At 37.3% G+C, this 14,119-nt stretch overlaps 1 protein-coding gene across 1 annotated transcript in view; it reads right to left on the reverse strand.

The window, feature by feature from the left end:
* PDZRN4 (PDZ domain containing ring finger 4) overlaps positions 1–14,119 on the reverse strand; it is a 133,175-nt gene that overhangs the window by 64,338 nt on the left and 54,718 nt on the right. Inside the window, exon 2 of the mRNA XM_058558500.1 lies at positions 1,705–1,961. Within this exon, the coding sequence (XP_058414483.1) occupies positions 1,705–1,961 (257 nt within the window). The remainder of the gene's footprint in view (positions 1–1,704; positions 1,962–14,119) is intronic.

The following is a 14,119-nucleotide window of genomic DNA, read 5'->3' on the forward strand; positions in this document are numbered from 1 at the left end:
TATTAATGGGGTAAAGCAGTAAAGTGGGAATTTTAATATAGTGCGATAATTGAGGGGACAATATGGAAGCTGTGAGAGCACATGTTGGGGATGTACCTCCTGCAGCCGTAGGAAGTTTGCTAGAAGAGGCTGCCTCTAAGCTGAGGTCTACAGGACTTAGGAAGAGCAACACAGCAGACTGGTTAAAGTGGGCACTGGGTCAGATCTTTTCTGCTCAGAAGCCTGGCCCTGTCACTTCTTTGCTATGTGACCTTGGCCAAGTTACTTAACATCTGTGACATGGGTAAATATAATGCACTCCCTCCAAAGGTTGTTGTGAGGACTAAATGAGTTAATAAATGTAAGACACTGGGCATATTACCTAAAACATGTTAAGTGAGCTAATAAATGTTAGCTATTATTATGCATTCAAGAAAGTATTTATTGGATCGCTACTCTGTGTCAGGCTATACTAATAAATATTATATACTTGTTTGCTTGTGTGTTGTTCATCTCCCCCTCTAGAATATAAGCTCCGGGAGGTAATGACTATTTTTGGTCCCAGTTTTATGCCCAGAACCTAGTTCCAGTGCCTGACATAAAAGGCTGCTTAATAAGTAATAGATGGATGAATACGGTCATAACCAAAACAAACAGAGCTCCTGCCCGGCACTTGAAGTTTCAAGGAGTGGTTTCCAAAACATGGCTTTCATAACAACCGCCTAGGGAGATTTTTGGAAAATTCTGATGCCTGGGCCTCACTCTAAAAAATTCCTATTTAATTGGCCTGAGGCGGGATTCAGGCACTGCGTTGATATTTCTTTTCAAAGTTCCCAGAACAGGTGATTCTAATGGACATATGTGAACCATTGAAATAAACTTACAAAGGCCACCAAAGGGCAGGGAAGTGGCAAGATCAGATCTGTGTTTTACAAAGTGGAGAATGGATTGCAGTAGCCAATGAAAATGCAGTCTAAACAGGCTACTGCTCTTGTAAATCAAACTCTCAACAATGTTTGAATATTTGCTTAAAAGCTCAGAGAACAAAATGTATGGGGCACAACATACTTCCAAAACTGTACAAGTAGGATTATTTGAATAAAACATCTCTAACTGCCTTTAAATTAGGTAAAAACTGGGAAGAAATATTCCTGTAATAGTTCCTTATTTCATAGCTCTATACTTATTCTCTGACAGCCAGGACCTTTTGTTTACATCTTAATATATTGGGTAATTGCTTTCTTTGGAGAATTGCAATTTAACTAATTTTCTAGGTTCTTCTTTAAAGAAGAGAAAAGTAAAAGAGAGAGAGAGAGAGGCGAGCCACAGAGGAGAATATGGTGCCAACATGCCACTTCTGTGTCAGTCTTAATATGGTTTTTGGCAGCTTCGGTGAGAAAAGCTATTTCCCAGACCAGCGCTCATGAGTAGCGGGAGGCTTTGATAACTGGAAATATGAAGATGAACTAATCAGAGCTAGACTTTCTCACTGCACCTCAGCAAGTATGATTCCTGAGATGAAGCAACTCTGTGGGTCAGGGAGAAGAGCTAGCAGGGACAGCTGAGGACTAATTGGATGTAGACACAGCAGAGACATTTTCCAAACAGAACTGAGAGCCTGTCTCTGTAACTGTCAACTTGCTAATGGGAGTGATTCTTTCCAACACCTACTTTAAATGACGAATGAAAACAAATAGGGCTTTGGGAGACATGACAGAAAAATACCTGTCTGAGAGTAGAAATGGACAGATATCTGGCACTGGAGGGGTAGGTGGCCTAAGTTTGGTGAGGGCCATGATGTGTTCAAAGGTGATGTCGGTCTGAGTGCTGGCGTTCATGAGCTGTACTTCTGGGGCTGTTCCATAGGCTGGTTTACTTAGAGGCGTTCGCCTTAACACTTGGACCACAATGGGCTCCTTGGCATTTCGAAAAGCTTCCACTGCCTCTTCATGGGTGGCCTTTGAAAGATCCTTCCCATTGACCTGTGAAGATAAAAGGACATTGCTCATTTCAGAGAAAGAACAGAGAAGCTGTCATGATAGATTAATAAAAGGTGGGAAAGGAGGTTGAAACCAGCTGTGACATGAATTTTGTAAAGGAATATTTAATCAGACATTGACAATTATTGAACCCTTCACCAACATGAGGAAGTGGAGATGATTAAGAAAACAATTACTTCTTGTATCTTTATGAAGTACACTGCCAGAATTATCAGTAAAGATTTAAAAATTTAAATAACATATCAGCCTCAGAAAGTATTGACCAAAATATTTAGAAAGGTATAAATGTTAAGTATATCCTTTTAAAAAAATGATCTAGCAATCTCTTGGTGGGATTTTCAATATTTAATCAAAGTCGTACTTGCCTGATATCTAATTTTGTAGGATATTGTCCAATTTCTTTTACATTCATCATTTTTTTATCCAAGACCATGTTACTGCTCATGTGCATTTTATCCTAAATCCTTACCAATCAAGTGTGGTCTGTGGACCAGCAGTATAAGCATCATCTAAGAGATTATTAGAATGCAGAATCCCTGGTCCTACCCCAGGCCTACTGAATTAGAATTGGCATTTTAACAAGATCTTAGCTGATTTAGATGCACATGAAAGAAACGCTGCTCTAAAACTCCTCTGAGTGAGTACACTCTGTCCCTTTGGATACTCACTTGTTTTAATTTATGCCAATTTATGATTCTCCAAGGCAGCCCAGGACATAACAGAGAAACAGGTGACGTCTACCCTTGCCCTCCATCACTGCTTCTCAGCCGGAGCAACCACTGGCACTTGAGAGGGAAAAATTACTCTTTTTGTGAGACTTGCCCATGCCTCCTCATTAAGGGCCAATGATGTTTCCCAGACTTGTGGCACCCAAAATACCAGCACACTTTTCTGAACACTGTCTTGAGGGGCAGTACAGATTGATTTCACATAGTCAATTCATTCCTCTAAAATGGATCCTGATAACACAGCCCCTTAGTGGAATTTGTGTTTTAATAAAGGACTATAGAATCTTAAAGTAACTTCACAACTCTCACCCCAAATGAATCAATAATGTTGGCTTTTGCAAATAGGAAGAGATACTTGGGGGCACAATACTGTGCTCAGAGCCCCTGAAATTATGCCATTTCCAGACAATTAAGCTACCCGCATATTGGTGAGGCTCTGATAACTGCTATGCACCAGCAAATCCTTAGAGATCCCTGGGTGCCTTAAAAAGAAGCAAAGAGAGTCACTGAGTTCCAGTCATAGAGCGACTGCTGACATTCAAAGAGCACATTCTCTCTCCCTGAGTAGGCAAAGAATATGCGTGTGCTCAGAGCAAGTGTGGGGCGTTTTGGGGTAAATGATACAATGCCACGTAGAAATCGTCGTGTCATGTAGAAATAGGGTTAATGATCTGGAGGAGCTAATTTACTCAACGGACCCTGAAAGAGTTAATGTGCCTTCAAAAATCGACCAATTAAGTTTCCTCACTAGCAAAATATGTCCCAGTACAGTTCTTGGATCACTAGTAAGAAAGTTCAGTTGGAGATTTGGGTGGGTATCTACCAGCGTGCACACAGTCACTAATCTGTACACTCACTCTCTGGTTCTTTCCTCCATGGACTAAACTTGAAAATTATCACTGAATTTTCATTGGCACAACTTTGGATGTCTTGATGACATGCGGCATATGGGAGTATGTGAACAGGACACCTACAGACATAGTCATTCATTCCTTGAGCTACTGTCGGATGACAGGCACTCTGAGCTGGGACCACCACTGTCTCCCCTGAGGACCTGTAGTTGGCAAATGATAAGAGAAGTTCCAGAATGGAAAAGCACAACCTAAAATCTAGCCTCTCTGTTGAATGGTGTCATCCTCTATGTTTCATATTGTGGTCAACATTTATAAATTCCAGGGTTATTGAAGACAATCCAGTGGTAGATATGATTGCTCTGTTAGAATTTATGCCCTTTTGTCCCTAGGCTTCCCATTTCATGGTGTCCCTTCAATTTAGTGAATACTGTATCTGCTCCTGCAAGGTCTTATACCATTCCCTCTCTGAAAAGAACTTTCAGTCATAATCTATTATCAACTATTTAAAATCTACTGGAACTATGTCAATATATTACCTTTTCCTATAAGCTTTGCATTTAGAGTAACCCCTAACAGTAACACAATGAAAGAAGACAGTGCCCTTTTTGAAGGAATTTCAAGCAATATCTGAGGGTAAAAGGAAAAACAATTTGTGGCCAAGGTTTCTTCCAGTCACACATTAAATCCTATTAATGCATAAATTGTGTGTCATTAAGTAGTGAGCAAATGCCGTTATTCCATTTCTTCCCCAAGGGGGCTCAGTACCTTGTCTACATGCTAAGCTAGTCTTGATATTCCTTTGTTTTGTATTTATCTTAGTGATTTTCAGAGCAAGAATAATTTTTAAAAAGTGAGTTCCTCACTGATAATTTATGTTGTGTTCCTATATGCTAAGTAAGATTATTTTTGCAAAATCCAGAAAAGTATAAAAATATCTGCATAAACATATATTACTAAAGAGTATTTGAAGCTGTGAAATCATTAGTTCTTATTGCAATGCTTAGTTATATGTATGTATTATAATATGCAGATGATACTAGTGTTCATACAGCAAAATCAATAGCTATTGATTCTAAGACCTGTACTTTCATTTATTTACAATCCTGGCATTTATAGGCAAATTTCATTTTTGGCTTTAAGGACAATCAAATACAATCTTACAAAAGGACAGTCAATGTAATCTCAAATATCTTATTTCCCCATTTGGGAATGCTCTTTTCTTCCTGTTATCATGCAGCTGACCTCTATTTTCATAAGCTATTTAATACCTCTCAAAGTAAAGAAGTCTATGACCTTTAAAGGCTCTACTGCCCCACGCGATCCCTTAGAAAATGTAAGTACTGATGATACAAAACACTCTTTTTTTTTCACCTCACTTGAAGTTCATCAACATATTGTTAGCCTGCCAAAAGGTCACCATTTTATAAATTATGCCTTTCACAACAGAAAAAAGAATAGCTTAATTGGGATTTTCTGGCAGTTGCTTTGCTCAGTTATCATCAGTTACAGATAGGGAAAAGAATAACGTTGGAAAAGTATCTAAGGTTTTAATCCTGTAGAAAAATTTTCTAGTAAATTAACAAATTAATTAATAGGAAAATGTGTTTTTTCCCAAGTGGTTAGATTCTAAACCAAGAACAAGGTATTTGGTATTTCATGGTACCATATTCTTATCATTCTATTTCTTTTCCATCATATTCTCTGCCTCCCTCCTTCCTTTGCTTCCTCCCTTCCTTCCCTCTCCGCTCGTCTTCTCTCTCTGTCTCAATCTGGGTTTTGTATGGACAACTTATAATTTTTATTTGTTTTGTGAAATGAGATTGGAGATGGAGAAACCCTCTGTTAAAGGTGTCCCATTTAATATAGGTGGTTAAGGGTGTAGATCCAAACTGTCCTAAGTGCCTAGTAAAAGGAGGGAAGCAAAAGCGCTAGAAGAGAGCAGGGAAATTGATTTTCAGGAGGAAAGACCGGATGAAGAGGGTCGGGTGCAAAACTGATGGGAGGAGATGAAAGGCAATTTGAACATTAAAAAAGAAATGCCCATGTATTATGGGGTTTGAGTTTGAAGTTTATATGCAAAAGGGTTTCAAGAAGGCTGTTGATTTGATTAAGCATGGTATAGAGAGAGACTTTTTAAAAAACTGGTTGTTAAATGGAATGGGTAAGAGTTTAGAGTGTCATCATAAACTTGAGAAGTATATGAGATAATTCCCTCTCTTACTATAACATCTGCCATTTTGATAACTGTGGCCAAACCTGATTTGGTTCTATTGTTACTGAGCAACTAGAGTTTAACTGAAAAGATTCATGTGATTGATATGTGATAAGAGGCTAGAAGTACCAGGGTGGGATGACTGGACTCTACAATGGTGATTAAGTGACCCAATTTGAGATAAATGAGAAACCAGGCATCTTATGCAAAAAGAGGTCATCAGAATTGGCAACAGCATAGAAGAGGAGAGAAGGAGGATGCCAATGACAGAAGTTCTAGGATAAATAGAGACATGGGGTTGTTCTCATAAAAACTAAATTTGGCATTGGAAACAAGGGGAAAAAGCAGTCTTAATCATGTCGAACTTGAAGCAGTTATAAGGTATTCAGATGAACTAACAAATAAATGGATGATTGGTGACTAAAAGAAAAACTGATCATGGGAAACCATTTTCTGGGAAGGTCTTCCTTTCACCCCTGCACTTATCTTATCAACTCAGTTGATAAGTTGAAACATATACACATTTTTACAGATATGAAAAAATAAGTGTCTTGTTTCTAAAAAGTTATTTTCCGCTATATTGATAGGGATCAGAGGATAGGAGAAAAGCAGTCACCTTTCAGCAATCAATTCAAAAGAAATGTGAATACATTTGTTGTGGCAGATGGGCTAATTAATCCATAAGCAACTTGTGAATGTTAAGTAAAGAATACAGCTTTTCATATGTAAACCATATCAAGGCAATATTTGATGAAGCTTCTGTTTAACGAACAATCTACCCTTTTGAATAAACGGAAAAATCTGGGCCACCCGTCAACAACCTCCCCAGAGTGACTGGGGGCCTCAGCTTGGATATGAGCTGTTCTACTTTGATTATTCCTCCAAATCCATCCACATGCAAAATTTTCTTGAGTATCAGAAAACAGACAGGCTTTTTTCCCCCTTTCGAAGTGCAAACAAGTGCATGAATAACCAAGTCACCCTAGTGAGTTGCCATTTCTAGAGTCAGCTATTTGGGGATAATGACGGTTTCAAAACCTCTGTGCCTCTTATGAAAAATAAGGGCTTTTAAGTATCTATGCCTTTCATGGGAGAATACATATAAGAATACTCAGTAGAAGAAATATAAAATGCCAAGGATTATGTACAATTGACATAGCCCAATTTCAAATTGTGAATAAGTATAAAGTGCTTGAATATTATTTTTTTAATGTTTACAAAATTTTTGTTTATGTATTCATTGATTTTCAGCTTTATTGAGGTATAGATGACAAATAAAATTGTAAGATATTTAACGTGTACATTGTGGTGATTAGATATACGTGCATATTGTGAAAAGATTCCAACCATTTAACTAACACATCCTTCACCTCACATATTTATTTATGTATTTTGGTGAGAACATTTAAGTTCTACTCTCTTAGCAAATTTCAATTATATAATACAGTGTTATCGAGTATAGTTACCATGTTTTACATTAGATCCTCAGACACGAATATTGTAATTCTGGTTGGGCATGACAGTTTACATAATTTCCCACCCTCACAAATAACTGTGGAATTAATTTTGACTAAAGTCGCTATGTGAATGCTGATCAAATTCTATATTTGATAATTAGGGAGGTGTTGTAAAAACATGGTCTAGTAACATTTTATAGAAGGAGGAAATAATATTTAAATTGCTGCTAAAATGATTGGTATGGAAGGAATCTAAAATAATCTGAGCCCTATATGAATTAAAACACTTGTCATATACAATCTTTAAATCAATTTTAAGGGATTTAAGCATATAATTTTTTTCTAAACTTTGGTATTTTTGATTCTATGTGGACATCTGTTATGTAAATCGAGCATAGAAAAGTATAAAAAATATTTATAAAAGAACGAACTCACAGAATAGGAATTGTGCAAAATTATATGAAGAAAACCTAGTGAGAGATTAACTAAAATTAATTTTGATCTTTTTAAAATGTTTTCAATGAGCAAAACAGTCACTGGTAGGTTTGTGATAATTATGTAATTTTAGAAGGTAAGAACATAAGAAATGTTAGATTGCATTAAACCAAAAGTCTGTGTAGTCTTGTGTTCTGCTTTTGACAGAGCTATTACTGGATTTTTGGAAGAGAATATAGTAATTATCACATGTGATCTAATGAGTAGACTTATTCAAAGGTGATCCTGGGGCTCCTTCTAGCTCTTCTGGACTATGAGGAATGGTAGCCTCGTTTTCCTGGTGTGTGGGGGTGTTGCAGCCTCCCTTGAGCTCCCAAGTCCCCTGGTGCTGGGCAGTTGGCTTTCCTAGACAAATGAAAATAACTGACTTCTAACCCCAATAGCCTGAACCTCCTGTAGTCTGTTTCCTTACTGACAATGTTTCCAAAGGAGAGAGAGCAACAGCGGGGTAGGACACCTCCACTGGAATCCAGACCCACTGCATGTCCAACAGTTTTGGACTCTCTGCATCACTCTCTGTGTTGTATGTTTCCTGACTTGTATGTTTCCCCAATAAAGACTGTTGCCTAACCTATAACATGATATCATGGGATTTGCCCTTATCAATCTTTTGTGACATAATACACATTTACATTCTAAAGAATTGACTATATGAAGCATGCTTATTATGTAACAGTGACAAATTGCAGACTCCCAGTAATCCAATGAGATCTTTAGAAAGCCTATTATTTCATTTAGTTAGTTGATTGTGACACCGAGGTCACCACAGTAGGCCACTATGTTGCTTCCTTATCCCTTTCACAATATACTTTGATGGAGAGGGGTTCCCAAATGCAAGCAAGATTCATCTTCAATTTTTCTTATTAAGATGTTCTAGGCCCATTATTTGTGAATTTACCAGAGCTGTTCTTGGACCAATTTATAATTTTGGTTATAGGAAATCTTGTGGATCCATCTTTTATAACTGCTCTTCCCCTGTTATCTTTTCTTTATCTTATTTTTTGTATCCCTTCTTCTGTATTTTCTGATTCTTTCCTTATTCCCATTGCCAGACTTCTCTTCTAAGCTTTCCCATTTGGGATTTAACAAATTTGAAGTGTTTAGTTATATAAATTATTCCTGTTATTAAGGAACAGGTTATGATAAGTTTTTGATTCTCCCTGAGGGAAATAAAATATACGCAGCATAGTTTTATTTATCTCTTTATAAATAAATCTATTTTTCCTCACCTTAATGAAAGAAATGGAGGCTTATCCTCTTTGGTACCTGAGTTGGTGTTTCTTGGTTTGTCTCTTAGATCCACAGTTAACTCTTCTCTATCCAGCTCTGTGTCCTGGGATGCTGACTACTGTATACTGCATCACCAAGCTCCCTGCTTTATGTATTTTGCTTGGTTCAGCCAAGGGTAAGACAGCTAGTATTCTGTGTCTTTATCTAGACCCTTCCTATGTGGCTTTCAAGATGCCAACGCTTACCAAATTCTGTTCACACCACTTGCTTACCTTCCTCTTCAAGTCTGTGGGTAGTAAGGACCTCTCTTTCTATTGCTATTCTTCATGTTCTTTTTCTTAACTCTGCTCACACCTCTATAGGTTGTTCCATCATTAAACATTCTTCAATTAAACTCTTTGACTGTGCCTTCCGTTTCATTCTGGGACCCTGACTGATATAACTTGACATGAAACTCCTCTGATTTAAACAATAACAACAACAAAAATATAGTAAAAGCTAAAATTTACCATCTTTGCAAATTAACTTTATTATCAAAATTAGTTGCATTGAAAATACAATTTCTAGTTTCTCAGATTTAGCAAAAGTCACACATTTTTAAGGAAGAACTAAAACATAACTTTTATTGAGATCATGTAGCAGATGTAAAATATTCATTTATTAATAAATGTACAGCTATTTTGTCAAATATGCATCAATTTGCCTTTGTCTAATGTTTCTTCTTGATTAGATTCAGTATTTTTGGCAGAAATGCCTAGAAGCGATGTTGTGTCTTTCTCAGTCTATCCCATCAGGAAGCAAGTAATATGGATTTGTCAATTACTGGTGATGTTATCCTTTATGACATGATGAGAAAGAGAGAGAGAGAAAGAATGAATCTAAAGCAAACGTAAAATAATGTTAAAATTTGGAAAATCTAGATGAATGGTATTTGAGAATTCTTTGTACTATTCTTGTAACTGTCTGATAAGTCTGAAATTATGTCTAAATAAAATGTTTCAAAATATTGTTATTAGTTAAGAATGAATTTGTGCTGTAATCATTTAGAGTTAACAAATAATTATAAGGAATCGACAGATACAGAACTTCCTACAGAGTTTATTTCTGTATTTGCATATCTCTAGAGAAACAAATTCCTACCCTGCACTGAATGTCTTTTTTTCTTGTGTGTGTGCACACATCCATACACACATTTCCCCACAGGGAAAAACACAGATTGGTATCACCACCTTTATCATTGTCATAACAATTCATCTACTGAATATCACCTGAAATCCTGCTCTCCTCCAAGCTGAGCTATTTAACAAGATAGATGGTTGCCTTCTGGCTAATTGTGGGAGTTCTTTCATTACTATAAAAAGACTTTTTATGTCTCAAGTGACTATAAGCAGTGAATAATGACTTGAAGCCTTTGGAGAAGAGTCCACTGATGAAATGGTAGGATAACAACTACTTACTGACCTTTCACTTCCTAAGATAATACTAAGCTGATGTAGTTGATTATTAATAAACCTATCCAGTCAGTTTTGACATATCAGATCCAAGTATGTTAAACTTAATGAGAAATTCTGATGAAGACATAAAATTTTCTGCAACAGGCCTAAGGTGTAGAGACATAAGGCATGTATAGGGCAAATGCAGTTAAAATGAACTCAACTTGTTTCATTGAGAAGAAATTTCATTGCAATTAAATGACCCAGATTTTCTTAAAAAAATTACTATAAACAGCATCAGGATATAGACAGAGCTATTCATCTTCTGTATCCACTGAACAAGAGAGGAAATGTGCTCTTAGCCCTTGGACAAGATCTCTTGGTCCCATCTTTGTTATGAGAGTATATACGGATATCAAAAACACAACCTTGGGTCTCAGCCACGCTAGAATAGTGCCAAAGAAGTGCTAAAAATAACTATGTGTTAAACGAAAGAAATAGATGTGTTCCACATAGTTACTAATAAGGGACTACGAGATAGTGAATTATTTGTAACAGGGCATCTGTCATGACAGAGTCAAAGATGCCTAGGACATCTCCACCAGTGGATCACTGTACCTTATCTATAAAAGCGATCTAATGGCTCACTATTTAAATGCTTCTGTGCAAAAAACATTAAATGACAAGAAACTGACTGTTTTGTTCAGTGCTGTAGTTTTGGGGCCCCAAAACAGGCTTGGCATACACTCGACATTCAATAAATATGTGTTAAATAAATTTTCATATATTTCTCTACCAAGATCCATGTTAAAATAAATATGATTGGATTTGTCATTAAAGTTTTTGTGCTTACATGCAAACTGTGTTCCTCTCACTGCTCAGCTCCATTCTGTAGCCCCGTTACCCACAGTATTCCTTTTACTTAAATATACTGTGTAAATGATTTGAGTGGTGGGCAAAGGCAAGCCCTACTCGTAAGCTCTGATGGTAAGTCCCACTCATCATTCAATGTTCTAGTACAAAAGTACATGGATGTGGGAATCATTCAGAACTGGAGTCTAAACACAATTCTCAATAGTAGCTGTGTAACTTTGAGTAAGTTATTTACATTCTTTGAGCCTCAGTTTCTTCATCTGGAAAAGGAGATGATAATATCCACTCACAGAGCTGGGGATAGGATCAAATAAATAATATAGCTCAGGCAGCTAACCAAGTGCTATGATGTTGATCCCTGCTTCCTTCCTTCCCTCCCTTCCTTCCTGAGTGACCCTTGAGTGATAGAGACTAGGCAATTCTCTGGGGATACAAGTTAATACTGTGCTTATAGTCCTGGCAGTGACAACGACAATAATACCAGTTAGCACTGAGTGAGCATCACAAAGTGCCAGGAGCTGAGTGAAGCCCTTGGCCTAGATGATCTCAATCACACCCAGGAACAATCAGGTGAGGGAAGTGTTTTATCCCCATTTGAAAGTTTTGGAACCTGAGGCTCAGAAGATGTAATAGGCTGAGCAAAGGAAGGCAAGTGCTCTTACAATCTGCTAGGGAAAAACAACATATACAGCTATACTTGTAAGCAAACTTATAAATAGCTGACATAAAGGTACTAACAGAGTTCTATGGGAGCATAAAGGGCTAACTATACTTGGGACTGCTGAGATTTGACTTCAGGATTTGACATTTGAGGTGGATCTTAAAAGATGAAGAGTTTCATAAGTTATAAAGATGAGAGAAAGGAAAGGAATCCCAGGTAAAGGCCTGAAAGGGCAAGTCTGCTGGGAACCAGGGAGAGATCTGGTGTGACTGCATACAGAGGGATTTGGGTAAGATTGGGCAAAAAGGCTGGAGAGGAGGCTTTGACACAGATCCCTATGTGCTCAATGGGCCATGGGAAGGTATCTGTTTTCAACACCTTTCATTATGAAAAGTAGCATGATCTCATTTAGGTTTTAGGAAGATAACTCTGAAGGCTGTAGTGAGAAGTAACTGAATAGAAGCAGGGAAACCATTTAGGAAGTTACTGGGAAAAAAGGATTAGTGCCTGGATCCAGACAGAGATAGCATGGATGGTCCAACTAGAGAAGGATGTAGAGGGTTGTAAAACGGTATCCGATGTTCTCATTCATACATATTCCAACGGGACCTGTCAGATTGGCAGATTTTCTACAACAGCCTAGCCTCAGTTTCTTTCCCAATTAATTAAATCCACACTGTGCAGAAATACAAGCTGTAGAAATTGAATTTTAAATCTAATGGTATAAAGGCACTCTAAGTAGATGTCGCCCATCTCCTGCAGACTTATATTTTCAGTGATTATTTTAGAGATAGAAAACCCCTTCTTCTAATATTTTGAAATTCTGCCTTTCTGGTTAGTACCCACCTAGCCCAGTGGGTAATTTTCACACCATAAACACACACACTCACAAACTCACACACATACAAATACTTGTATATTTTCTAGGGTCCTCCACCTGAATCATTTATAGCTTTGAGTGGGATATAAATTTCGAAAGCTATTTTATCCAAGTTAATATATATGAGTTTTAGAACATGGGGACTAATACAAAAAAGTAGAACTTGCATGATATATAACTGTCTCTTTCAATACCAGCATCTCTTGCCTACTGCCTGGACGATGAAAGGTATTTCATACCAGTTTGAAAGGACAGGATAAAATCTGAACAGACAGCCATCACCCTAGGAGGAGTGGGAGGTTTAAATCATTTTCAACAATCAAATCTGTCATGTGAATTCATTCTGACACTTGTTGAGCTCAGTCGATGACATGAAACTACAGCAAAAAGGCCAAGCCCCTGGGGAAATTCACAAGCTTTCACATCCGAAAGTAAAACCACCTGAACTTGTGCCCATAACCTTCCCAACACCATGCTTCCAACTTCCCCAAATTCCTGGGCTTTGAGAAGAAATATTTTGTTTTATATGAACAAAAAATAGATTTCTGCCTAAGGCAAAAGGTAAAGTAAATGCATTTAAAATAGCAACTGATACTATTTTATATAAAATAGTTGGAATTTGTCCCAGTAATTTCATTGACTTGGTTGTCTCTAAGTGCACCTTGAAATGGACAATAAAAATAATAACGAAAATAAAAATTCGTTGAGTGCTTACTCTATGCCACATACTCTACTCAGTACTATCTGTTACTAAAGGTAAAGAAATTATGATATTCTTCCTATAAAGAAACCAAATCTTGGGGCTGGCCTGGTGGCATAGTGGTTAAGTTCATGTGCTCTGTTTGGGCAGCCCGGGGTTCACGGGTTCGGATCCTGGGTGCAGACCTACGCCCCGCTTATCAAGTCACACTGTGGTAGGCATCCCACATATAAAGTGGATGAAGACGGGCACAGATGTTAGCCCACGGCCAATCTTCCTCAGCAAAAAGAGGAGGATTGGTAGCAGATGTTAGCTCAGGGCTAGTCTTCCTCACCAAAAAAAAAAAAAAAAAAAGAAGAAGACACTAAATCTTAATAGGTTAAACAACTTGCTCAAGATCACACAGCTACCAAGTGAAAAAAACCCAAGATTTTTCTACAAATTCCTATTAATTCTTTTTAAACATCAATAAGCATTTTAGCACAGAAGTTCTAAAAACTGGACAAGAGGATTGGCAGTAAGTTCATTCTTTTATTTTCTTTCAGTAAATAGTTTATAAGATTACAATTAAGTAGTGAATTAACAGCAGGCATTCATGAGTATGGATAATTGTCTTA

This window comes from Diceros bicornis, chromosome 17 (genome assembly GCF_020826845.1).
Source record: "Diceros bicornis minor isolate mBicDic1 chromosome 17, mDicBic1.mat.cur, whole genome shotgun sequence".
NCBI classification, from domain to species: domain Eukaryota; kingdom Metazoa; phylum Chordata; class Mammalia; order Perissodactyla; family Rhinocerotidae; genus Diceros; species Diceros bicornis.